At 48.3% G+C, this 27,675-nt stretch overlaps 1 protein-coding gene across 8 annotated transcripts in view; it reads left to right on the top strand.

Moving 5' to 3' along the window:
* LYN (LYN proto-oncogene, Src family tyrosine kinase) overlaps nt 1–27,675 on the top strand; it is a 108,046-nt gene that overhangs the window by 10,212 nt on the left and 70,159 nt on the right. The window contains exon 1 of one of the 8 annotated variants that reach the window (XM_021089356.2): nt 10,960–11,076. The exons of 4 other annotated variants lie outside the window; for them this stretch is intronic. In XM_021089356.2, coding sequence (XP_020945015.2) covers nt 11,055–11,076 — 22 coding nt within the window. In that variant the 5' untranslated portion in view covers nt 10,960–11,054. Of the gene's footprint in view, nt 1–10,959; nt 11,077–24,983; nt 25,357–27,675 lie in introns of those variants that run through there. 3 more of the 8 variants (XM_085022345.1, XM_021089360.2, XM_085022347.1) reach the window with 3 other exon arrangements.

Here is a 27,675-nt window from a genome sequence, read left to right as displayed (position 1 = left end):
CCTCATGGTTCCTAGTCGGATTCGTTAACCACTGCGCCACGACGGGAACTCCAAGAAAAAATTTTTAAAAGAAACAAAAACACATATAAACATGGTATGTGGTTGCCTCTTCTGTGTTTCTCCTCTGTCACACTGACTGATGTAGCTTTAGTGCTGATAATTGGGCTTCCACAGTCACAGTATGTTTGTTTGTTTATTTATTTATTTATTGTCTTTTTGTCTTTTCTAAGGGCCACACCCGAGGCATATGGAGATTCCCAGGCTAAGGGTCTAATCGGAGCTGTAGCTGCCAGCCTACGCCACAGCCACAGCAATGTGGGATCTGAGTTGTGTCTGTGACCTACACCACAGCTCACAGCAACACTAGATCCTTAACCCACTGAGTGAGGCCAGGGATCAAATCTGCAGCCTCATGGTTCCTAGTCGGATTCGTTAACCACCGCCCCGTGACAGGAACTCCTCACAGTTTATTTTTTAAGTGTGGATTTGTTGAGTATTGTGTGTTAGGCAGGGTAGAGGTTTCTTGGAGGAAACATAAACCTTAATAAGCCAGAGGTCCTGTCCTAACGGCTGTTCACACCCCAGAGGCTGACAAATGAACTGGCTGTGGTCAGGGTGGGACAGTCACCTCACTCAGGAAGCCTCTAGGCATCCGAGTCAGTGCTCAGAAACCGATAAATAGCGCTCTTAAGAAGGAAGGCCGTGTGAGAGCTGGGTAGAGTGCAGGATCCAGGATCCACATCTGGGCTCAGATTCCAGGTCTGCGTCTTCCAGGCACAAGTGGCCACCTTTGCTGGCCTGAGAGTCCTCACTCCCCAACCTCAGAGATGGCTTGTGAGGCTTCAGGAGGGAACAGATTTCGAGCTGGCCACAGAGGAAGCACCGAGCCCATGGTGGTCCCTGTTGTTGTACGTATCCAAAGAACGGTGCTTAGGAGAGCCACCAAATGACCAAACAACGACAAAAGCAAACCCCAAAATAACAGATGTTGGTGAGGGTGTGGAGACATTGGAACCCTCCTGCACTGTTGGTGGGCTTGTTAAATAGTGCAGACACTGGGGAAAACGGTATGGCAGTTCCCCCCAAATGAAACACCAAATGACCTGATGATTCAGCAGTTCCACTTCTGGGTGTAACCCCGCCCCCCTACATTGAAAGTAGCAGCATTATTCACAGCAGCCAAGGGTCCATCAGCAGATGAATGCATAAACCAAATGTGGTCTCTAGGCACAGGGGATACCATTCAGCCCTAGGAAAGGAAGGGGATCCTGACACGCACAACCGCATGGATGAACCTTGGGAACCAGTAGGTCAGGAGAAATAAGCCAGTCACAGAAGGACACATATTATATGATTTCACTATGTGAGGTACTTAGAGAAACCAATTCATAGAGACAGAAAGGAGAATGGTGGTTATTGTTTAATGGGTCTGGAGTTTCTTTTCTTTTCTTTGTCTTTTTAGGGCCGTACCCTCGGCCTATGGAGGTTCCCAGGCTAGGGGTCCAATCGGAGCTGTAGCTGCCAGCCTCCACCACAGCCACAGCCACGCCAGATCCAAGTCACGTCTGTGACCTACACCACAGCTCACGGCCACGCCGGATCCTTAACCCACTGAGCGAGGCCAGGGATCGAACCCATGTCCTCAAGGATACTACTCGGGTTCGCTACTGCTGAGCCACCGTGGGAACTCCAGTGGGTCTCGAATTCAGTGCCACAAAACGAAAAGGGTTCTGGGGATGGACGGTGATGGTGATGAACTTAATCCTACTGCCTTGAACACTTAGGGTTAAGATATAAATTTGGTTATGCGTATTTTATTACAATTAAAAGTTATTTTTTAAGAGGTTACTTGAGAAGCAGGAATGTACACAAATAGATGAGGACAGTCTGGAGGCTATTTCATGGAATTTGATGCGTTGCCCTCATTCTGACTGGGGTTTTGTCCACCTGGCTGATGGTGCTCAGTTGTTTGCGGGGGAGGGGACATGGTCTCTAACTCTGTTAATCCAGGGCCCCATGGGTGCATGGCTGATAGGATTTTGAGTGGCGGTGCTGTAAGATAATGGGGAATTTTGCAGAGGCAGACCTTGGGGGTTGGAGAGTCATACTGGGGGAGATTTCTAACCATCAGAGCTGACTGCAGGGGACCTGGCTAGGGTGTGAAGTGGTCCTTCTCCACGGGTTACTGGCTTGTAAGCACAGGCTAAGCAACCTTCTTGCAGGACCTTTCAGAAACGGTGAACTAGATGGCTCTAGGAAGCACTCTTTTTTTTTTTTTTTTTTTGCTTTCTAGGGCCACACCCATGGCATATGGAGGTTCCCAGACTTGGGGTCAAATTGGAGCTGTAGCCATCAGCCTACACCACAGCCACAGCAACTTGAGATCCGAGCCACGTCTGCAACCTACACCGCAGCTCACGGCAATGGTGGATCCCTAACCCACTGAGCGAGGCCAGGGATGGAACCTACATCCCCATGGATACTAGTTGGGTTCTTAACCTGCTGAGCCACAGTGGGAACCCCTAGGAGGCACTTTCTGATTTGATAATTCTGTTATTTCTTACCATGGACCCCTGATTCCAAATTACATAATAGGACAGAATATTTCCAATGGAGGTCTTCCTAAGAGGCTTGAAGAGGAGTTTTGTTTTGTTTTTTTTAAAGCTTTTCCAGCGTAGGGTGGTTTTTGCTTTAAAGTGTAATGTACAGGTAGCAAAATACAAAAAAACCCCACAAAGTCCAGCTCAAAGCAAGCCCTCATGCAACCTCTGCCAGATCAAAAAGCAAAACAGAGCTCCCACCTAGCTTCACCACCCCCCGCCACCCCTCCCCCATACTCTGTCTTCTCCGAGGCATCTACATTCCTGCTCCAAGTTTGAGTTGAGTTTCCCATGTTGGCTTTTTCACAATAAAGTGTAAGAAATTGAAAAGCAGTACAAAGCCATTGGGTTTGGCAGATAAACAGATTTTCAAGCTGTGGATTTGGCTGGCACTGCATCCCGGGCCTGAATGACTGCAGTTCAGTGGCAGAGCCACAGGTTCTTATCCGGTTTTGTCCCCTGGCTATTCAGTTGCTGACATTCTCACACTGTGAGTTCGATCAGAGCCTTATTTAAATACCTGTTTATTCAGCCATTAGTTAGTAAAATTAGATGGTGCTCGCCATATATAGCTTGTTTTTCTACCCATCTCTGCATAGCTAAGTAAATGTATAAATGCAAATTTATCAATGTGGGTGAGATAAGGGTGGTTTCCAGTGACCCACGAGTAATCAAACATCCTGCCGTGTGACACAGCCAGGACGTGCACAGACCTTTGAAGGAACTGACTGGCTTTGTGAATCCAGTTGTGATGTTCTCCATGAAACGGGACACGGTTTTCCTGATGCGAAGGAACACGGTGCCCTGAGGCTTAGGGCTGTTTGCTCTGCTTCTTGTGGTTTTGCCATTTATTTTTGTCGGAGGTGAGAGAGTGCCATAGCTGGACCTGCAGAACGCGCTAACCCTTGACATCCTGCTGCACCTGTTCATCATTCTGAAGACATCTTGGGATGCTCACTGGTCATGAATATGCATCCCCATCCATGCTGTCACATCCATGAGCTCTCAAGAGCAGAACTGTTCCATCTATGCTCAGAGAGTTAAAGTCTTTTTAAAAGTAGGATGAGTAGAACTTTCTATTTCATGTGAAATCTGAAGAACCCATGTAGGCAGCAGAGTACCGAGGTGCCTGGCGTCCTGGAAAAAAGTCACGGTTGTGGTCCAGAGGTCAAGGCCAGGAATGACCCCACCCAGGGGGGTGGGGGGCCATGGCTGAGCCCATGGTTTGACTGCCTGCGGTCCCTACACCAGGTTCATCTTCTTCTGGTCACAGCTTCTCCTTCTTCTTCTTCTTCTTTTTTGGCCACGCCCTCGGCATGCAGAAGTTCCCAGGCACCACAGCAGTGACTCCACCACATCCTTAACCCACGGAGCCACCAGGGAACTCCATAGCCACAGTGTCTGATGCTTGGCGGCTGTGTTTTCACTACTGGATGCGCCAGAGGATTGGAACCAGGAGGAAAGCTGGGGATGGAGGGAGGGGCGGGTAGGCCAGCGGATTGGCTAGAGCAGGCAGTTTTTCAGGGAACAAGTGCATTCCTCAGTTGAGAAGAAACCCAAAAAAGATGGGGAAACAACTTAGCTGGCTTCCCAGAGTTCCTCCTGTGGTGCAGTGGGTTAAGGGTTTGGCTTGGATCCCACTCCTGACCCCGGAACATCTACGTGCTGTGGATGCAGCCGAGAAAAACAATGATGACAACAACAACTTAGCTGGCTTCCTTACTTATCTGCTGCAGAAGGTGGGGCGTGCGCTGGTGACAGTCTAACAGCTTTGTGAGACTTGAGGAACAGTTCAAGCCAAGAGTCAGGAATCGGGTTCTACTCCACGCTTGGTCACACGTGTGTCTTGGGGCACTGGATGACGTTCCCCAAACTCTTGGCGCCTCGTTGTCCTGGTCCCCATGATGGAATAACATCCCACCGTTGCAGGATTAAGTGAGGTAACATACCTGAGAGGTTTGGGAAAAATCCAGCTCATGACACACTTGGGGCTGTTGTTTGGGCTTCAGTTTGAGCCCCTCCAGTTTTCCTTGAGTTGAGGGGATCCCTGCCCTGCTCTGGGGCCTGATCCCCCTGGATTTATTCAGTCCTCAGTAAGTGGAGACCTGGTGTACACACCAGATGCAAGTTCATTCTTCTTAAAATGCTCAAATGGCAAAGAAAGACATTTTCTTCTATTACTAGAGGGTCTTTATGAAGTTCGTAGAAAGCACGAGTTTTATAGGAAAAGAAATGGGGAGAATGAGCACCTCCCCTGGCCTGGTGCAGGGGTTTCCCAGGCCCCTCATCTGGATTTCCAGGCCCTGAAACAGCCACAATCTGATTAGCTGGATGGAGGACTAGCCCCTGACCCGGGAGCCAAGGCTGTGCAGGTGCCTGGCCACATGCATCCTGGGATCCACCTTGGAGTGGTCCTGGCCTGTTTTCTGCCCACAAGGGGACGTGCAGACGTGAGTCCAATGGGAGTTTGGACCCCTGTGACTCTTATCATTTCAGATTCAGGAGAGTAAAAATTTCTCTATTGTATCTTAGAAGGTACTTTCTGCTCCCTAGTAATAAATTACGTGATGCTTGAAGTCTTACTAAATGGTCAAGACTTTGAGATCAGGACCCAGCTTTTTAGATGCCAAGCAGACCCCACTTCACCCGTGTGCATCCGGGGGGCTGGACTGCATAGGGCCCCAGGTTACAACAACAGTTCAGTTGGTCGTCGCCTCTGTCTCACTCTGAAATTGGCCTTTTCTCTCTTTTCTTTTCTGGCCGTCCTGCGGCATGTGGAGTTCCCAGGCCAGGGGTCAGATCTTAGCCGAAGTTGCCATGTAGGCCATAGCTGGGGTAGCAGCGGGTCCTTAACCCATTGTGCCAAGCCAGGTATTGAACCTGTGCCCGGGTGCTGCAGACATGACACCACTGCCGGTCCTGTTGGGCCAGAGCAGAAACTCATAAATTTGGCCTTTTCTATCTCAGTTTCTCCTCTAGTTTAATGGAACACCTACTACTTAATATGTACTCTGAAATATTTCAAAACCCTTTAGTGATGAGATATTGGATTCTAAACCATAAGAGTCAATTTTTAAGATCAGTAAACATTTTTTTTTTTCTTTAAAAGAGTAACAGGAGTTCCTATTGTGGCTCATTGGGTTAAGAATCTGACTAGTATCCACGAGGATTCGGGTTTGATCCCTGGCTTCTCTCAATGGGTTAAGAATCCAATGTTGCCAAAGCTGTGGCATAGGTCACAGATGTGGCTTGGATCTGGCGTGCTGTGGTGTGGCGTAGGCCAGCAGCTGCAGCTCTGATTCCATCCCTAGCCTGGGAACCTCCATATGCCACAGGTGCAGCCCTAAAAAGTAAAATAAATAAATAAATAAAATAAAAAGAGAAACAAAAGTGTAAGTGAACATAGACTTGATTTTAAGACAGCAACTGGGTTTTGAAATGTTTCTGAGTTTTAAAATTTTGTTGTATAATTCTGATTTTAACTAGATGTGTAAATTCACCTAACCGCCATCATAATAAGGACTCGGAATCACCCCCAAAACTCCTATGCGCCACCCCCATCCCTAGCAGGCAACTTCTGATCTGTTCTCTGTTGCTCCAGCTTTGCCTTTTTCACAGCGTAATTGAAAGAGAATTATATTCTCTGACACCTATTTTACATCATGGCTTCATTGAGATGAAATTCACACACCATGTCATTCGCCCATTTAAAGTGTACAATTCATTGGTTGGCTTCACAGGGCTGTACACCCATCGCCGAGGTCCAGACAGAACCTTTTCATCACCCCTCCCCTGATCCTAAGCCTACAGCTGTCTCTTCCCCTTTTCCTCCAAGCCTCGCCCCCCATCCCTCACCCCCCCATCCCCCGCCCTGGGCAACCACCAGTCTGCTTTCTGTGTCTGTAGTTCCAGGCCTCTGCTTTTACTGGTATTTCATACATGGCTTTTGCTATTTCCCAAACTGAACTATTTCCAGTTTTATTGATTAACTTTGCAGAATTTTGAGGTGTCATTATCATCCAATTTTCTAGAAAGCCCAATATTGTTGGGGGGGGGAGACTTTATTGTGTATTTTATCAAGAAGGGTACTCAAGGTAGTTCTTTTCTTTAAATCTTCTACTTAAAAAAAGGTCCTGGGAGTTCCTGTTGTGCTCAGCGGGTTAAGAACCTGATTAGTATCCATGAGGATTCAGGTTCCATCCCTGGCCTCGCTCATTTGGTTAAGGATCCAGCATTGCCATGAGCTATGGTGTAGGTCGAAGCTGCGGCTCAGATCTGGAGTGGCTGTGGTGTAGGCCGGTGGCTGCAGCTCCAATTCGACTCCTAGCCTGGGAACATTCATATACTGCGGGTGCAGCTGTAAAAAGAAAAAAATAAAAAATAAATAAATAAATAAACTGTAACTACAGGCAGTTCCCATAGTGGCTCAGTGGTTAACGAATCCTACTAGGAATCATGAGGGTGTGGGTTCCATCTCTGGCCTTGCTCAGTGGGTTAAGGATCCGGCATTGCCATGAACTGTGGGGTAGGTCAAAGACGTAGCTTGGATCCCGTGTTGCTATGGCTGTGGTGTAGGCTGGTGGCTACAGCTCTGATTAGACCCCTAGCTTGGGAACCTCCATATGCTGCGGGAGCAGCCTTAGAAAAGGCAAAAAGACAAAAAAAAAAAAGGAACTACCAAAAAAAAAGCCTTTTTCCATGAGAACGCCAAGGTGATAAAGGTCAGTGTTAGGGAACCTAGAAGGGAAGTGATGGGGACGGGATCCTTGGAGGCAGAGCTTTAAATTCTGAGGGTGCCCTATGGGCATTTTGTCCTGAATGACGGCAGTGCTTTAACTCCAGGTATACTTTGGGGGAGCGGCCTCTGGTATACCCAGCCCCCTCACCTGGAGAACAGACAAGACTGTAGACTCTCATGGGTTCTCAAGAGACTCAGGGGACATGGAGTCACTGGACCCAGAGTCATCACTCAGAGAGGGTGACAGAGGACCTGGTCACCTGACCGGCTGCAGGTCAGCAGGTGTGAATTGTCCCTGTCCGAGGTATAATCTTGGGCCAGTGCCTGACCCCTCATCACCTCCCTGTGGCATCTGTGACGTGGAGATTCCTAACAGAGGTCTGGAATTCAGCTGTGATTATCTAGGCGCAGGTACTTGAAACATAGTAGAGGCTTGACAGACAGTCCATATCTGTTTTCTCTTTGGCCAGGCAACCATATTTTGCCATCATGGGCTTTAGGGAGCTTATTCTGTGCCATGGGAATGACTGAAAAGATTTTGCAAAGGCCATGGTCATCTGAACTTAGATGCATGCTTGGCCTTGAGCCCGAAGGGTGTTTTGAAGTGTTTGTTCGAGCTCCGAGGCACAGTGTGTCGCTACAAGAGAAGGAATGTTTGGATAAACGACGGACGAAGGAGAAATCACACACCAGGATGACTTGTGTTTTCCATGCTGCTTGGGCTCTGCCGGGAGCCAAAGGAATGTTCTGGCTCTTAAACCCCCCAGTCCAGGCCATCTTACTTTCCGAAGACGAGATCATGATGAGCCCCGGGATCCAGTCTGAACTTGCTTTCTTTGGCAAAAGACTGATGTCTGAAGACCAATGTGAAAGGAGCTGGGAATGGGTAGTTTGGGCACAGAAGGAAAAGCCAGTTTCCTTCTGAACTGAAAAGATCTATGATGCCTGCACAGTTCTGAGGTGCTTGATCTTTTGTTTCAGGCAACAATTACATTTTACAGAAAATAAAATAAAAATAGCAATCATTTCATGAGTGTGTGTCCTCTGTTAGGCGACCAATTCCTTACAAGGTGTGTTATTGATATTCTTGGTATTGATAAGGAAACCAAGGCTTAGAGAGAATTTTGCTCTTTTAGCTACTAAGTAAATGTGAACCAGTTTGACTCCCAGGTTGATGTGTCTTATTTAACTTCAAAAGGTTATTTAAAAAAAAAATCATGATTATAATATGTGGATGGGAATATCCTTGATAGTTTATCAAGTGACTTTATACATTAACTTAACTGTAAACACAGGAAAGCAATTATTGCTCCTGAGAGATTAATAATAAGGCGCAGGCAACATTTACAGGGCAAAGGCTGCATGTCATTCATTATTCTAAACCCTTGGTAAATTTTTATTCACTTAATCCTCCCAATACCCTTATGAAACCAGACAGTTATCATCTCCTGTTTTGGGATAAAGGTTAATTAACTTGCCCATTGTTACGTGTCTGTGGGGTAGAGCTCAGACTTGAACCAGGAAGGCTGGCTCTCGAGCCCAGCCCCACTGTTCCATGTGTCCAGGGTGCAACCTCTCTGACTTGGGGGAGAAAAAGCCCAGATGCTCCAAACCAGTAGTAGAGCCAAAGCTAGAGAGAGCCCCCAGGGCTGACAATTTGGTGTAATTCATACTATGACCACAGCTTGCAAAAACAAAGAGAAAACTATTTATGGAAATCGCACTGAGCATGTAACCATTAAATCAAGGGTTTCACGCGTGATCTCGCTTAAGCCCATCGAATTTATCTGCCTTAATTTCAGTTGGCAATTCAGTGCATCTCTACGATCCCAGTCACCATTCGCTGGGAAAGAATGATTTTTCTCTGCTGGCAAAGAAAGCAGATCATGTGTTTTACAGCTCAGATCGAATCTTGACTGGCTTAGACGTTTCTTCAGGAGGTAACTCGCATTTTTCTTTTTGCGAAATGCTTATCTAGCTTGTGCTATTCTTCCCATTAAGTATTATCTTATAATACTCATAACTTTTTGCTGTAAAATGCAGCCACAAAACTTTGGACTTTGAAAGATTATTAAGATCGTAGTTAATAGGTTACTAATGGCGAAGGGTTGGATAATATGCAAGGAATACCCGGATCGGGTGAGTCACGCCACCGTCCTCAGCCCATCCTCCTCTGCTGCTCTTTGTGTCCTTTGCAGCGATGCATTGACAGTCATTCATAGTTCAGCCTGGGCTCAACCAGTTTGAACCCTGGGAAGCATGCCAACTATGCAGCCAGTGGTCTGCACTCGGGCACCCCACGTCCCATGTCTCCTGTGTGGTTCCTAAATGGCTATTTCCATTTCTGCTTGAGAGCTCTCTGAAAAGAAATTAGGAAGAGAAATGCATAAGACGGGGACTTTTTCTTTAAAAGGGAAAATGCATGAGAATCTCTCTACTTCCTTTCCTTCCTGGGGTGTCAGGTGATTCTTTAAAACCCCGATTTTATCTTATCTTGATGAAGTTGGTATAAGCAGTAGTGTTTTGACGTTAACAGAAGAGTTGCTGTTTGGAGTTCCCGTCGTGGCGCAGTGGTTAACATATCTGACTAGAAACCATGAGGTTGCGGGTTCGATTCCTGGCCTTGCTCAGTGGGTTAAGGATCTGGCATTGCTGTGAGCTGTGGTGTAGGTTGCAGATGTGGCTCGGATCCCGTGTTGCTATGGCCCTGGTGCAGGCTGGTGGCTACGGCTCTGATTAGACCCCTAGCCTGGGAATTTCCATATGCTTCTGGCCCTAGAAAAGGCAAAAAAAAAAAAAAAAAAAAAAAAAGAGTTGCTGTTTAATCCCCACATCAGCCTTTGTATCTGTCTATAAGCTCCTCTCTTGGTACACCTGGTGACCCAGCTGGAACCACTTCTGGTGATTTCCCTGGACCAATCGTCCCCAAACATGGTAGCCAAAGCCAGGTGTTGGCAGATGTGGTGTGTCCTTCCTGCTTTCTGTGCGGATGAGGTTGCAGCTGAGGAGTCCTGCTGATCCAGAAGGGACATGCGTCATGCACTGAAGTCAACCCCTTCGACTGACAGATTGGACCCGCTGCTGGGCCTCTAAGAACCTTCTGGTCTTAGAACCACTGCTCCATCCAGGCCGACCACTGGCTTGAGATCCTTGGAAGGCTGAACCAGAAGCACCTCCTAGCTGGGTCCCTCGTGCTGAGTCTTTCTCTAATTGCAATTCCTGGCACTTCCAAAGATAAACAGATGAGAAGAACCTAAGCCAAAAAGGGCCTTAGGACCAAGATTTGGGTCCTATGCCACCCATTCCTGGACAGACACAGGAAAGAATCTGGACCAGAAAAGCCACATGGATAATGGTGCCTCATTATTTAAAAATGTCTCTCTGTGTTGATAATGAACCATAGAGCAGAGGTTAGTGGAGCCCCCGCGACTGTTTCTCTAATGTCTTCCGGAGAACAACGTGGACTTGTGGGGATCAGTGAGAGTTACTAAGGCCCCCATATGCCAGACTTGTGGAGTAAAGTTAAAAAAGATGAACTAAACCTCAACAAGAGAAGAATTAATGAGCAGCTGACTCTTGAACCTCAGTGTTTGAACCGCCCAGCCCCTTTCTAGCTGGACCTCTGTCGATAGCAACTGTGATAGCGCAGCGTGACCTGCGTTGGTTGACGCAGCAGATAGAGAAACGCGGACGGCAGGGCGGACTCGCAGTTAGACATGGCTTTTCCACCGGAAGAAGGTCAGCACCCCAACCCACCTTGTTCAAGGTCAACACTACTTCCAGTGATTTTGGCTGCCTGTGTTTCATGAGAGGAGCAGGTCGAAATAGTCTGCTGTTCTAAGGTTTCCCTTTAAGATCAGGGGAGAAGTTATTTCCTAGGAGGCTGTTCTTCACTGCAAGTTCCTTCTGAGCTGATAGTCTAATCTGAATTCGTTGGGTTTATTGAGACTTTCTCATTCATAAGTGATTTGTTATCGGTCTAGAATTAGCCTGGTTGTTGATGCAGAACTTAAAGTGTTTTCTCCTTTATGGAGATCTGGAGGTTTGAAGTTTGAAGTAGCTGTGTTGTATCCATCATAAACATTTGTTCTCTGAGCAGCGTGAATTCTAAATGATAAGGTAGAATGACTTATGAAATAAAGGAAAATGATAATGATAGTTTTCTGATGGAGAAATTTGAAATAAGGCTAAATGGATTATATTTTCCATAAAATGTACTCCAAAGCTAATACTTTGTAAATACTTCTATTTTCTTTATGGTTACAGAGTAACCAGATCCAGGACTAAATAACTTCCCTTTTGGGGCTATCAGGTTTCTAGAGCAAAAATAAACTTCACAGAAGCCCAAATATGGTAGGAAAGTCAACTTTCCAGCAGATTTTCACTAGTGGACTCCATTGATCGATCAGAGCTTTTTGGTTTTTTTCCTTGAGCATTTCTTCTGGTTTGAATTCAGGTCTGGGTTCAGGTTGGCCGTGGATAAATTCCAATTCCCACTCTTGAATAAGGGGGTGGAGTCAAATGCCACACGGGATAGTTTCTGTCACAGTTGGCCAGCAGGGCATCTGAAGTTAAACCATCTATGGCACGTCCATTGCTATGATTTCAATTCTTTTTTCTTTTTCAGCTGTGGCATTCAGCAGCTTGATGTTGGGACCTCAGTTCCCAGACTAGGGTCTGAACCCAGGCTGCAGCAGGGCAATGGCCAAACCCTAACCACTAGACAGCCAGGGAACTCTCGCTATGATTTCAATTCTGACTGGCATTCAGTATATTTATCATAAACCGTCTAACACTATAGACTCTGAACTTTTTTCCAGAGCAGGTGAGGTTGCCGTGTAGGGTTTTTCTGGTGGTTTTCAACCCTGGCCCCTCACTAGAGTCAACAGGGGGAGCATTTAAACCTCCCCAGGCCCCGGCTGCACCCCTGCCGATTAAATGGCAGTGCTGGGGGACCCAGGTATCGGTGCCTTTCTGGGCTCCCCTCGAGACCCTGCTGTGCACCAGGGCTGAACCATTTCACTAGATCCACCCATTGTAGACTCTGTGGGCTGTTATGGGGTCAAGTTCAGATCAGGGAATTAGGATGGTCCTCCTAATACCTGGTCAGTTCCCACCTGAACGTGGATGTCGGAGGTGCCAGGGTGTGCACAGAATAGCTACCTGTCCCCCGGGAAGAGGCCACATGCGGGGTAGCAGTGAGGAGGGTGGTGGGTCTTCTGGGGCTGCTGCTCCATACGTGTCTCCCCACCTTGGGAAGCCTCTGGGCGGGACACCCCACACTGGGAGTGACACCTGGAGAGCTTTGTGTCGTGGCTGTGTTGGGAGCTGTATGGGTACCCAGAGCCCCTCCCTGCTCAGGCCTGGGGCATGTCCCCTGGACCCTGGACTGCTCCCCTCTCCCTAGGGTTCTCCGGTGCCTCGTGGCCCCTGCAGAGCCAGGCGCTGCCAGAGGGGCCCAAGGGAGAAGGAGGTATGGGTCAGAGCTGGGAAGTAGCTCAGACCATCCTAACTCGTTCCATAGCTGGTTTTCTTTTCTCGGATACACTGAAATCCTGGAAAGGGGCGCGTTCCATCAGGGTGCACAGATGTCAGGGTCTGCCCTGTGGGCTCCAGTGAAGGGGCCCCACCTCCTAGTTGCTCCTCTGCTTCTGTTAGATTCTGCACCGGGACTGGGTGTGAAAGAGGGTCTGAAAGTGGTTTGTTAAAAAAGAAAAGGAAAGGGGAGCTCCCATTGTGGCTCAGCAGGTTATGAACCCAACTAGCATCCATGAGGACACAGGTTCGATCCCTGGCTTCACTCAGTGAGTTAAGGATCCAGCGTCGCTGTGAGCTGTGGGGTAGGTCGAAGAGGCAGCTTAGATCCAATGTTGCCGTGGTTGTGATGTAGGCCGGCAGCTACAGCTCCAATTGGACCCCTAGCCTGGGAACCTCCATATGCCATGGGTGTGGCCCTAAAAAGACAAAAAATCAAAAAGATAAAAGGAAAGAAAGGAAATGAGCCCCATTTAAACTCCAGCTGAGCCAGGTGTGGGAGCTGTTCTGCCTGGAGGAAGGAGCAGCTTTCCAGGAAACCAGTAGCCCTGCCTGAGGCTTACTCCCTGCTTTCCTAATTGTTCATGCTGGTTCAGTGAGCCTTCCCTGTCCTTTAAAAAAAACCAAAGAATCTGACAATCGCAACATGCTGGGGAGGATGAGGCCCCACTGGAGTGGACATGGTCCAGCCACTGCAGAAAGCGCTTTGGCAGCATCTTAAAAATTCAGTATATAAGCTGTTCAAGATTCCTAGGTATTTCAAGAGGAATGAAAACATATGTCTACAGAAGGATGTGTACAGTGATGCAGATAGCAGCTTATTTTCTATTTTATTTATAAAAACCCTGGAAATGCTCAAATATTCATTATTGGAAGAGCAGTTCAATACATTTGGATGATACGTTCAAACAGTTACTCAAACAAACAAAAGAGATACTGCTCCATGCAACAGCTAGTTGAGTCTCCAAAGCATTATATGAAGTGAAACACGGCCGAAGAAAGAAATACCTACTGTACAATTTCCTTTCTATGAAGTTCAAGGACAGTGATCGGCGGGAGGGGCGGGCTTAGAAAGGGACTCAAGGGGACTGAGAAGGTGGGAGTCTTCTTGTTTGGAAGGTGGGAACATTGCAGGGGGGCATTTATCAAGCCAGTCTCATGTAGCATTTGAGATCTGTGCATTTCACTGTGTATACATTTTTGGGGGTGAATAATCAAAATGTATTTTTTTTATTGTGGTAAAACAGACCTAGCACACCATTTGACATCTTAAGCGTTTTTAAGCAGACTGCGTCGTTCAGCACATTCAGTCTGTTCTGCGCCTCTACAGTGCTCTGTGTGCGTTTCGCTTCCCTAAGAAAAGCAAACTGAAAACATGGCCGTATGTGAGGTCCAGTTTAGCTGTACCTGAGGTGCTGGCCTCATGCATAGGGAAGCTGGCCCCAACACTCAGGGCCATCTGCTTCCCTCTGCAGCCCTGAAGCAGGTTGGACACACCTCTGCTGTGGCACCTGTCCCATCAGCGTCAGTGCTGATTTGCCAGTTTCTTTCTTTCTTTTTTTTTTTTTGAACAAAAAACCCCCATTTTAATCCATGAATTCATCACCATATCATGATACAGAAATAGCACACAAAATAGCACATATAACTTACAATTCCAAAAGTATGATTCTTAATGATTTGCCTGTTTCTCCGGGGACAGTCCTGTCATCACCCTGGGTGGTGGCGGGGGGAGACAGTCCTGCCATCCCCCCCCCCGCCCCCGCCAGTGTCCATGGAAGGAAGGCTTCATCAGGGTGTGCTGAGTGCCAGGTGGTCCCCACGTCAGGACTGGGCTTGGTACGTTCCCTTCTCAAAGGAAATATGTGCTTATACCTTTCATGACCAGATTTATAAAGTGGTTAAAAAGACCAGGTGAGAACTGAAAATCCTGAAATAGGGAGCATTTCCTATGACTTCCTGGAACTGATGCTTCTGGTTAGCGTGTGTGTGTGGGTGTGTGTGTGTGTGTCCTTTCCTTCTGGCAGGAGTCAGCTTACAGGCTCTCCCACCCAGCAGGGGGACTCAGGCACGTCCCTTCCTCCTGTGTCCTGTGGCTTCCTGGCCTGCCTTCAAATTGCCTATGGAAACAACGCAAAGGGCCTGGACAACCACTGTGAATATTTTATCCCCTAGCATCTCAGGAGTGTTGAAGCTAAAAGGTAAAGGGTTTTCTCCTGCAGAAACTCGCCAGGGACCTGGAAGATTGTAAAATAACTGGGCGGGGGGCGGGGGGGGGGCACTCACTGTGTGCTGCGGTGTAAGCACCTGGCTGCCTGCTTTTCAGCTGCGCCACAGATGGTCCCTTGCTGCCCCTGCTTCCTCTCCCAAGCCCCAAAGCCAGAAATAGAGTCAAAGTGATAAGGCTTCCATCCCCAGACAGCTGGACAATTTGTACCATTTCTTTTTTTCTTTTTAAAGGGCTGCAGGTGTGGCATATGGAGGTTCCCAGGCCGGGGGTCAAACTGGAGCTGGTCTACACCACAGCCACAGCAACGCCAGATCCGAGCTGGGTCTGCGACCCACACCACAGGCTCATAGCAACACGGGGTCCCTGACCCACTGAGCCGGGCCAGGGATGGAACCTGCGTCCCCATGGAGACTAGTCAGGTTCATATCCAATTTGTACTCCCCAATTTGTACCATTTCGAAATTGCATATTCCCATTTAGACAGTTTTCAATATATGTTCAGCAGCTCATCCTTGGTCTCTAATTGTATGCATTTTCTTCATAAGAAGGTGACTGGCTTACATCATTGAGTGTTCTGGAGTTCCCCTTGTGGCTCAGCAGAAATGAACCTAACTAGTATCCATGAGGATGCAGGTTCAATCCTGGCTCCACTTAGTGGATTAAGGATGCAGCGTTGCCACAAGCAGTGGTTAGGTCGAAGATGCGACTTGGATCTGGTGTGGCTGTAGCTGTGGCGTAGCTGTGGCTGTAGCTGTGGTGTAGCTGTAGCTGTAGCTGGCAGCTCTAGCTCTGATTCAACCCCTAGCTTGGGAACTTCCATATGCTGCAGGTGTAGCCCTAAAAAGAAAAAGAAAAAGAAAAAAAGGAGTGTTTAGCTTTAGGCTGAAGAGCCCCTGCTTTTACGCTCCTTCAGGATTTTCATCTTGCTGTTTGAATTGGGCTCACGGGCATCTCTGCTCTTAACAGCCTTCTTGTCCACACTTTGGTTTTTTGGCTTTTTACTAAATTCTTTTACTGCTCACTTTAAACTACGATGAAACACTCAGTAACAAACTTCTCCATCTATCAATGGGTACCGTCCAGGACGGGGCTCCTGGTGACAGTGAACTTGGAGGAGCAGGCAGCAGGATCATGCAGCAGGCAGGAATGTATCTTCACTGTTTGATGGGGAAGAGCCTGAGTTTGGGGCAGGAAAGTTTGTTTAGAGATGTCAATCCATTATTATAAAAGCCAGAGTGAAGACTGCTTAAATTAGGAAATGTCACTTTACAGACAGGAAGCTCCTTGGCGCAATCATCAGCCGTTAGCTCTTATGGGACATTTAAATGCCACCTTCAGTTCTATTTGCTCTGGAGACAGTGAACAAGAGGCAGGCTCTGCTCTGAGGGGCTCCTGGGCCATCGGGACACAGAGGCACAGCAAGTGCAAAGGTCCTGCGGTGGGGGTGAGCTGGGGAGTCTGCAGAGAAGAAAGAAGTCTCTTCTGGCTGAACTATGAGGGTGGACAGCAAACCGAGGGCCTCCCATCCTCTCTTGCCTTCTCCAGCCAAGGGCCCTGAAGCCTGAGCTGAAGACCTTAAATCTTATTTCTGAATGAAGCTGTGGAAGGGCTTTAATCAACAGATAAAGATTTGGCCGTGTGGGGAAAGTGGGGAATCTGGCAGTTACGGGTGCCAGATTGAGCAAAGAAAAACACAGACCGCGGAGTTCCTGTCGTGGCGCAGTGGTTAACGAATCCGACTAGGAACCATGAGGTTGCGGGTTCGGTCCCTGCCCTTGCTCAGTGGGTTAACGATCCGGCGTTGCCGTGAGCTGTGGTGTAGGTTGCAGACACGGCTCGGATCCCGCGTTGCTGTGGCTCTGGCGTAGGCCGGTGGCTACAGCTCCGATTCGACCCCTAGCCTGGGAACCTCCATATGCCGTGGGAGCGGCCCAAGAAATAGCAAAAAAAAGACAAAAAAAAAAAAAAAAAAAAAAAAAAAAAGGAAAACACAGACCGCCACACTGACCTTAAATTTCAGATATGCATTGAATAATGTTTTAATGTAGGTACATCTCCTGAAATATTTGGGACCTGCTTATACTGAAAAAGGATCTGCTGTTTCTGTGAAATGCCAGTGGGGCTGGGTGTCCTGTACTTTTCGGAAAGTGGGGACTGAGGGGGGTCAGACGGGGTTGGGGGCGGGCAGGTCATGGATGAGTCAGATCTAGGCAGTGAGAAGAAGAGGAATCTAGAATGACTTGCACCTGCACCCCAACCTCTGCTCCAGGGGATGCCCTTCATGGAGCTGGAGGTGGTGGTGGTGGGGTGTTATGATGCTGACAAGCCTTAGTGAGGGGCATGGAAAGAGGAAGTGGGCCCCTGGACGTTTTGTGGATTGTTCCACTGGCCAAGCCCACCCCTCCAGCCGGCTCTCTTCCCTCTCCCCCATCTAGTGTTCTCAGCTCAAATAGAAGAGAGAAAAATAATTCACGACACAGCATGACTGGGACAAGCCATTTTCTAAATGAACATTTAAACCCCAGCTAAGCTGCTGCTGGGAGAAGCGGTAGGAAAAAGAAATGTACTTCCTTGAAACTGGACTAAAGAATACTTTTCTTTCATTGTGTAACAGATTTCTGGGCGCCTCTTTTGCAATGTCTTTAAGGATCTGTCGAGAGGCATAGTGAAACAAGACAGTTTTTGCAATAAAGTGGTTCTGTGGGCAGCCAAGGACAAATACGATAAACTGGGTTCAAAAGTGTCGTAGTCACAACATTTATAAAATCCAGTATCACAGTTAGACCCAACCTTACAATTAGAAGACCCAACCGTATAATTAAGTGCATGGCTACACTTAAGTATTTTCTGAAATTTTAGCTTAAATAAGAAATTCTGGCATTATGAGGGGGAAAAGAAAACAAGAGTACACATGCACAGAGTTGTGATATTGCTTTTCTTGATTAAAAAGATACATCTCTCTCTCTCTCTCTCTTTTTTTTTAAGGGCCGCACCTATGGCATATGGAGATTCCCAGGCTAGGGGTCTAATCGGAGCTGCCGCTCCCAGCCTACGCCACAGCCACATCAGATCTGAGCCTCATCTGAGAACTACACCACAGCTCATGGTCACACCGGCTCCTTAACCCACTGAGCAAGGCCAGGGATCAAACCCGCAACCTTATGGTTCCTAGTCAGATTCGTTTCCTCTGTACCACAACGGGAACTCCAATACATCTCTTTTTTAAAAAAGGACTACAAATCGTTTCTTTCAAGGTGGTCTTGAAGAAGTTCATTCACCTTGCTTTTATTCTTATACAGGATGAAGCCATTTGGTCAGATCAGTATTTTTTTTTTTTTTTTTTGTCGTTGTTGTTGCTATTTCTTGGGCCGCTCCTGAGGCATATGGAGGTTCCCAGGCTAGGGGTCGAATCGGAGCTGTAGCCACCGGCCTACGCCAGAGCCACAGCAACTCGGGATCCGAGCCGCGTCTGCAACCTACACCACAGCTCACGGCAACGCCGGATCGTTAACCCACTGAGCAAGGGCAGGGACCGAACCCGCAACCTCATGGTTCCTAGTCGGATTCGTTAACCACTGCGCCACGACGGGAACTCCGTCAGATCAGTATTTTGATGACAGACGATTTGGATGTAAAATGGCCTCATATCCAGAAGACGTTTTGCAAAAGTCAAAACTGGATGTATTCCATGACTTTTGCCTTTTCCCCGTGCCTTCTATTTAAATCTTTTAGTAAAAGGTTTTACCAAAAAGTAACGTTAAGGCATGAGCAGTCAATAAGGTTATTATGTGCTGTCTTTCCAAAAGTGTTCCCATTTTAGTGGGGGACAAATAGCCCCTTGGTCAAATCAGCATAAGAATTACCTGGACTGGAGTTCCCATCGTGGCTCAGTGGTTACGAACTCAACTAGTATCCATGAGGACACGGGTTTGATGCTTGGCCTTGCTTAATGAGTTAAGGATCCAGTATTGCCTCGAGCTATGGCGTAGTTTGAAGACACGGCTGGGATCCTGTGTTGCTGTGTGGCTGTGGCTGGCAACTACAACTCCGATTTGACTCCAAGCCTGGGAACTTCCATATGTCACAGGTGCAGCCCTAAAAACACACACATACACACACAAAGGAATTACTTGGACTGTTTGCTACAAATGCCCTCACCCTCCCTGTGGATTTGAATTTGGGGGTTTGCCTGTGGCAGGGCCCAAGTATCTATATTCTTAAAATTGTAGTTGATTTACAATCTTATTCCAATTTCTGCTGTACGGCAAAGTGACCCAAAAATAAATATATATATAGTGTATTTATAATATATATGTATAATGTGTGTATAATTCCCTTTCTTATATTATCTTCCATCATGTTCTATCCCAGGAGACTGGCTGTAGTTCCCTGTACTGTACAGCAGGGTCTCATTGCTTATCCATTCTAAATGTCATAGTTTGCATCTACTAACCCCAGACTCCCCATCCATCCCACTTCCTCCCCCCGCCCCCCTGGCAATAATCTCTGTTTTTAGCAAACATCCCAGTCAGTCTTGTGAACTGGGCAAATCTGGAAAACGGCTTGCGTGAAAGGATTGACGTGTAATTCAATTCCAACTATACTGAAGGTGTGAGTGAAAGCGCCTTTGAGAGGCTGGTGGAGCAATAATTGCACAGAAGTGGTTTTATTAGTTAAATAGTTTATCAGTCTGTTGAGTGTCTGCTAACAAGCTTGGCAGCATCCTGGGTGTGAGGATGCTACGTGGAGTAACCTGGGAGCCCACGGGATGGGCAGCCCTGCTGGCCCCTGGGGACAGCTTTCCCATGGACCGTGTATGCGAGCGGGCTTATTTGAAAGAAGGAGGCAGTGACTGCTTATGGGCGAGGAGGTGGGGAGGAAGGAGTTAATTTCTCCAGGAAGAAGCAGGTGCGATGATGGAGGACGGCCCGAGGGGGATGGGTTTCCACGACCCCGGGGTGGGTTTCCACGTGGCTGGTCCACAGGGCGGGTGGGGTGAGGTGAGTGGGCTGGAGAAGCAGGTTGGTGTGAAGTGAGGTTCTTGCCAAGTTCTGTTGTGTGAGGAATGAGGAAACAGAGGGCAGAGGGTTGTAGTTGTTTTTGGAAAGATAACTGGAACAGCAGCCTGCAGCACGGAGGATGGAGGGTATGGGGGGAGGGTAAAGGGAGAAGGTAGAGAGCCTCTCTGATGAGGATTAGTAGGGCCCTGAGGGAAGTTGGGGTTCTGGACCCCAATTCTGAGGGACACGGGGAATGCTATGTCCCCAGGGGGGTCAGTCCTCTGCTCCGTGTCAGCATCTCACACATTAACATGAATGAAACAGGCTTCGATGACCCCTCCTTTAGGGTGCAGATGGTCCCCTAGAGTGAGTGTGGAGAGGAAGCAGCCGAGGTCCCTTCTCAGGAGACAGTGAAGCTGCTGGTCTAGACGACTGTTAAGTCTCCTCCAGCTCGGAAACGTTGACTCCGTGATCATCTGGAAAGGCTCATCTGTGAGACGTCCAGAGGGGACGTGTGATGTCTCTTGAGTAGATGTCTGGATCGGCCCGTCTGGATCCTCCCGCACCCCTTCCTGCCCCTGCAGGGCTCACCCCTTGGGTCCTCTTTCCCTGCTCCAGCAGCTCACCCCATCCCCAAGAAGCCCACCACCTGTCAGCATCTACCCAGGCTCATCCATGCCCAGCGGGCAGCTGTTCTGGGCAGGTGCCCAGGCTCAGTGGTCCTGGCTTTCACTGCGAGGTCTGAGTATGGATTCTTGGGGGGATGGGGCGTAGCTAACCCAGGAGCAAGCCATGTCAACTCTGGCTCCATCACTTACTGCCTCTGTCACCTTGGAAAAATAACCTTACCTCTCTAAGCCTCAACTTTCTCATCTCTTAAATGGAGATAATAGTATCCAAAGGCCTGTCCTAGTGAAACAATCCATGTCCAGTGCTTGACTCTGGACTAGGTACACAGTAAGAGTTAAATAGATGTGAGCTTTACAGACTCACAGACTGACTTACGGTTACTAAAGGGGACAGGTGGTGGGGGGCGATATTGGGGGGGGGGGGATGGACCAGGGGTTTGGGATTGGCATATGCACACTGAGGCAGATGGAATGCCTGGCCAGCAGGGACCTGCTGTCTAGCCCAGGGAACTCTACTGAATATTCCGTGATGGTCTATATGGGAAAAGAATCTGAAAGAGAATGGATATGTGTACGTGTATAACCGAATCACGTTGTGGTACAGCAGCAATGATCAAAACCTTGTACATTAACTGTATGCCGGTAAAACCTTCAGAATGAAAAAAAAAAGATGTTAGTTTTAAAATCAGTAAATTAGAACTGTTGAGGTTGTTTTTCTCACTGTGAAACAGTCCGATTTTCTCATTTAAAAGTAGTGCTTCTAAGGCTAAACTTTCTGCCGCTTCCGGCCTTTGTCAGATGTGTGCCTGATTTCCAAACATGCCACCGCTCCGGGTTAATCTAGATCCCAGAATAACGGGGATGGGTATTCACATCAGAGAGCCGCGGGTGTGGACTGTTACCCTGGAACAAAGGTTCTGGATGGGTGTTCTGTCTCTGCTGCTGGTCGCTGAGCACCAGATGTGGAAGAAACTGTCAATCCCTCAGCACGTTCTAATGTCACGAGGTCCCACCCCTGAGAGATGAGCACAGACTGATAGCTATCGGCTCCAAACTGGAAAGGTGGGGATGGCAGCACTGTGTGTGTGTGTGTGTGTGTGTGTGTGTGTCTGTGTGTCTGTGTGTGTGTGTGTGTGTGTCTGTGTGTCTGTGTGTCTGTGTGTCTGTGTGTGTGTGTCTCCATGTGTCCGTGTGTGTGTGTCTTTGTGTGTGTCCGTGTGTCTGTGTCTGTGTGTGTCTGTGTGTGTACAGACAGAAAAATGAAAAACCAGGTTTCTGGTAATTGGGGATGATGATTGAAATCAGCGAGAATTCTTCTTTTGAAATTGCTCTCTAAGTGTTTTTAGACACTGGATACACTGATGTTTTGTCACATTTGTGGTGCTGAGGGAGTGGGGAAGGGGCAGCTGGTGCTGATGAGCTGGTGATAAGAACCGAAGAGAGAAGGGAGGACGTCCCCCCGTGGTGCCGTGGGTTAAGGACCTGGCGATGCCGAGGAGTGGTGTAGGTCGAAACTGCAGCTCAGGTTCCATCCCTGGCCTGGGAACTTCCACATGCCTGCCGTGGCTGCGGCCTAAATGAATAACTACATGAGAAAGGAGGAACGAAGAGTTCCCTGAGCGCATGCAGCCTGGGAAATTAGCCTCCAGGAACCCCAAGACGATCCCCTGGACTCCTGCCCACGTCTTGCAGGCGTTTGCACCTCCAGTGTCTCTCTTACAATGTATTCCACACGTGACAATGACCCCAGATGCAGAGAAGCGCAGAATTGGAGCCGGAAGAGATGGGTATTGAGTTTGACCCACCTAGACAAGGACGGCTTCTAGTAAGACAATGAGGTACCTATACTAGGTCAGGCAGGGACATTGTCAGGTCTATGGTGATGGTTTCAGAGGTTCAGATGAAAACTTACCTGAGTGAGGAGAAGATAAGGATCAGAAAAGGTTAAGGAGTTTGGTTTGGATACTGAGTGGTAGCAGCTGTAATAAATTCCCCCCAATCTCCTGATGTGAAGTTCCATGTTTGTCCACTATGACTATGTAATAAGATGGATTTAAGCCAAAGAACCTGTTGTATTGGTAGAAGGTCTTCAGGTTTCCATGGAAACCTCCTCTGGCAGGTGTCAGCACAAATGGAGAAATATTGGGAGGAAGCTGAGCTATTGCACAAAACGGCCCCGGGTTGAGGGAAGGGCTAAGTGAACGAGTCCGCAGTGGGAAGCAGCCAGGCTGTGCAGGGGACAGTGGCATCTCACCGATCTCCCCCGCCCCCAATGCTGTGTGAGCCCAGCCACTTAGCACGCCATCTCTGATCCACAGGAGAGACTCTGTGGGCTGTTTCACACACAGACCTTGCTGACCAACCATCCCATCCCCCAACTCCTGTTACACTGCTTTTTCTTTATCCCGACACTACTTAAAAGTCTTTTTTTTTTTTTTTTTTTCAATTTTATTGGAGTAGAGTTGACTTACAAAGTTGTGTTAGTTTTGGGTGGACAGTGAAACGAATCAGTGATACGCATGTATCTCTTCTTTTTCAGATTCTTTCCCCATCTAGGCTATTACATGGTATTGGGTAGAGTTCCTTGTGCTGTTCCATGGTATTGGGTAGGTTCTCGTTGTCAATCTATTTTATAAACACTAGTGTGCATGTACCGATCCCAACCTCCTTCTCTATCCCTCTCCACCCCACATTTCCCCTTGGGCAACCATACATGCGCTTTCAAAAATCTTTGAGCCTATTTCTGTTTTGTAAGTTCTTTTGCATCATTTTTTATTAGATTCCACATATTAGTGATCTCGTATGATATTTCCATTTGTGGCAACATGGATGGACCTAAAAATTGTCAGACTCAGTGCAGTAAGTCAGACGAAAGTCTTATAGTTCTGTGTTCACTTGTGGAGATTTTAAAATACAGAGGCCCAGGCCTGACCCCCAGAGAGCCTGATGTCAGTGGTCTGGAAAGAGCCGGGCCCTCGTTATTCTCCCTCAAAGCTCCCGTGTTGCTCTAATGGGCAGCGAAGGTGAAGAACCGTGGCCTTTTCCATGGATAAACCAAATACAGGACATGCTACTCTGGACAGTGCAGTTGAAGATGTGTTTAAAGGAATTCAGTGATAAATGTAGGAGTTCCTGTTGTGGCGCAACAGGATTGGTGGCATCTCGAGCGCTGGGACGCAGGTTCGATCCCTGACCCAGCACGGTGGGTTAATGATCCGGTGATGCCACAGATGATGGCTCAGATGTGATCCCTGGCCCGGGGACTCCATATGCTGCTGGACGGCCGAAAAAAGAGTGACAAATGTAGAAGGGACAATCAAGGAAGAATCTGGCATTTATGGGTGACTGCACACCAGTGATGTTAAGAGCCCTCCCAGAGTGCGTGCTGGGCCCTGGGGGTCAGCTTGGAGTGGCCCTGGGGGTGGGTGGGCAATGGCCTCAGTTTCTGGGGGGTCCACTGAGGATGAGGGATGCAGTGATTTCCCAAGGTCAACCAGGAGCTTGGGATTCCGACTCAGCCTGTGCCTGCAGTTCACAGTGACCCCCTCTCCCCGGTTCCCTTGTGGGGCCACACCGGACTGGGGTGACGAGGCTCCCCCATCTCTCTCCGCCAGGAGAGGGGACCGCACGAGGAAGCCTTGTCAAAGGTTTGGATATGTCACCAAGGGAGAGCACACTTTTAGCAAAAATGATAGGCAAGAAAGAGGACCTCAATTACTGTAAGAAAAGCAGAACTTGCTGGGTGTTCCAGGCTAATGAACAGAAATGTGACTGATGATGAGTCTCGGCCGAAAAGCAATTGAGCTAAGAGCAGAGGGAGAAACAGAGAAAAGAAGGGGGAACAAAGTGTTGATTTTTGACTCTTTAGGAAATTGGGATATAAGGGAATTTGGTGTTTGCACTTTTGACATTTTGGCGAGAAGGGGAAACAGATTTATGAACGATCTGCTCCTGCAGTACTTTTCATCAAAATAATGGCCCAGAGCAGGCTTGGCTGAGGAGACCAGAAAGCCCCCATGTGTCTGGGGACTTGGAAATGGACTGCCTTTAATGTGGAGGGACGGGCCAGGGCACTGTGGGTTCTTAAAGAAAGAATCTATAATCCTTTTGGGCTTAACCATTAGGCAAATTGAGCTTCCTGGTTTCAGAAAGAGAAAACACACCCAAAAGAGAAAAACCCAGGCCCGTGGGAACGAGAAACTTCCTCCTCCTGGGGCTGCTTGAAAAGCCTCATGTGCCCGCCCCAGCCTCCTGCTGGCATGAGGCTGGAGGGGCTGGTGCGGAGGGGAGGGGGCAGTGGGCAGAGAGGGGCCGGTTTGCAGAAGGAACTCAGCACCCTTTGGCTGCGGTGCCAGGCTTGGGCCTGGGCTCTGAAGGCACGAAGCTGGGCGGAAGCAGCTTTAGGATTTGGTGTAAGCTGGACAGTGAAGGACCTGGGGACCGTCTGATGTTCCGGCTCTTTGTCCCCTTTGTCCCAAACATGCCTTGAGGCCAACAATACAATGCTTCAGGTTTTTCCTCGCCTGGTGACAAAATCAGAACAAGAAACCTCTCAGTGCCAGTTGAAAAAGAAAGATCTGCAAGCACAGAACCCTTTTTCCTGCCAGCTCTCGGCGTGTGGGCTGTAAGTACAGCCAAAGGATTGAGCAGATGCACTGAGGGGGCCCGGGGTGAGCCGGGGAGAGGTCTGTGACCTGGACCACTTCCATCTCCGTCAAGCCACGGAGGGCTGGATGGAGCTGGAGGTGGGTTTGTTAGAGGTGGTCTGGGGGGCTGTGGAAACCACACTGCTTTTGTTGTCAGTGGCATCCTTTTAGCAACGTGGATTTAGCAGTTTTGTTTGGGCAGGAGGTCACGCGAGCTTTTCGTCCATGCGATGATGTCACTGAAACTTGGTTCTCCCTGTTTGGGGGGACAGGGAAGGAAAATGGGAAGTGACACACTGTTCACTTTTTTGGGGGATGGAGCATTTAACACCTGCTGTTGCAATTAACCCTCACAGTAACTTACCCTTGAAGCAGGAGCGTTGTCTCCCTTCTACAGATGAATAGAGTGAAGCTGAAATAACTTGCTGGTGTTTCCATGGTTATTGATAAATACAGGAACCAGATCGGACCCTAATTTCCTCATCCCTGGCTACCTCATTAGAGATTTTGGCCCAGATTCTTTGAATGGTCACAGCCTTTCAGTGAATGTGGCACCTTGGTGGTTGTCTAGGTTTAAATGTGTCTGAAACTAAATCAGTTTGGGGACCTAACATTTATTGATCATCTGTCATAAACCGGTTAGATTGTGGCTAATAAAAATCATGGGATCTGGAGTTCCCGTCGTGGCGCAGTGGTTAACGAATCCGACTAGGAACCATGAGGTTGCGGGTTCGGTCCCTGCCCTTGCTCAGTGGGTTAACGATCCGGTGTTGCCGTGAGCTGTGGTGTAGGTTGCAGACGCGGCTCGGATCACGCGTTGCTGTGGCTCTGGCGTAGGCTGGTGGCTACAGCTCCGATTCAACCCCTAGCCTGGGAACCTCCATATGCCGCGGGAGCGGCCCAAGAAATAGCAACAACAACAACAAAAGACAAAAAAAAAAAAAAAAAAAATCATGGGATCTGTGTACACAGTTGCTCTGGCTGCGAACTGTAGTCTATGGGATTTCGAAGTGCAGCTTTAATTCAACAAAAAGGTTTTGCTGTGTCTTGGTGACGGGTTAGTGGGGCCGGGTGTGTCCCAGGGGTGGAAGCAGGTGCTGGTCAAAGAGGCGGGGCAAGTTCTGCTCTCAGGGAGGCACAGTCTCTGAGGAGGGGAGAGCCATATGCACATTCATAGGAGCCAATGTGAGAGAGACGAGCAGGATCTAGCAGGACGGTGAGGGCCCTGGGGCTTGTGGCAAAGTCCTAGCTGGATTGTGGAGAGAGGTCGGGGAGTGAAGGAAGATTGGGTGTGAGGTAGGCTTTGCAGGAGGGCTGGACTTGCCGCAGTGGGAAGGCAGGATGGGGCCGCCAAGTCCATAGACACAGTATCTGGCCTTGACCCTCGTGGTGGCCAGGTGGCCTGGGGCCGGGCTGTGAGGGCGGGTTGAACATCTGAGATTTTATCCTGCTGGCAATAGTAGAGGAGTTGGAGCAGAATTTGAGGTGATGGCATAAAAGTAATAACATCTAACACTTCCTGGGCATTTCTCTCCTGGGTACGCTGGGTTACCAAGGAGGTAAATATGTGTAGAGCATTTCTAAGTACAGGGCACTGTTCTCTGGGCTGGAGATAGAACAGGGAACAGAACGGACAAAACCCTGCTCTCACCGGGCTTTCTGTCCTATGAGGAGAGAGACAGATGATAAAATAGATCTTATACTCCAAATTCATGTCATGCTGTGGAGAAACATAAATATAATAGCCTGTTTTTTTAATTTTTCTTTTTTTGGTATTTTTGTCTTTTTTATGGCCACACCCGTGGCATATGGAGGTTCCCAGGCTAGGGATCGAATTGGAGCTGTAGCTGCCGGCCTGCACCAGAGCCACAGCAACGGGATCCGAGCTGCATCTGTGACCTACACCACAGGTCACAGCAACACCAGATCCTTAACCCACTGAGCGAAGCCAGGGATCGAACCTGCATCCTCATGGATGCTAGTCGGGTTCGCTAACCACTGAGCCACGATGGGAACTCCTTAATTTTTAAATTATAGTTGATTTACAATTTCTGTCAATTTCTGCTGTATAGCAAAGTGACCCAGTCATACATATATATACATTCTTTTTCTCTTACTATTTTCCATCATGTTCTATCACAAGCGATTGGGTATAGTTCCCTGTGCTTACTATAGGACCTCATTGCTTATCCATTCTAAATGTCATAGTTTGCATCTACTAACCCCAGACTCCCCCTTCATCCCCCACCCCCCAACTTGGCAACTACAAGTCTGCTCTCCATGTTGGCGAATCTGGA

The sequence above is a fragment of the Sus scrofa genome, chromosome 4 (assembly GCF_054392235.1).
Source record: "Sus scrofa isolate SSC_HxYL_T2T_F1_AM1 chromosome 4, Sscrofa_HxYL_maternal_Yorkshire_Landrace_v2.0, whole genome shotgun sequence".
Classification (NCBI taxonomy): Eukaryota; Metazoa; Chordata; class Mammalia; order Artiodactyla; family Suidae; genus Sus; species Sus scrofa.
Note: the sequence above shows the minus strand (reverse complement) of the source record. Positions and strands in the feature narration are given on the sequence as shown.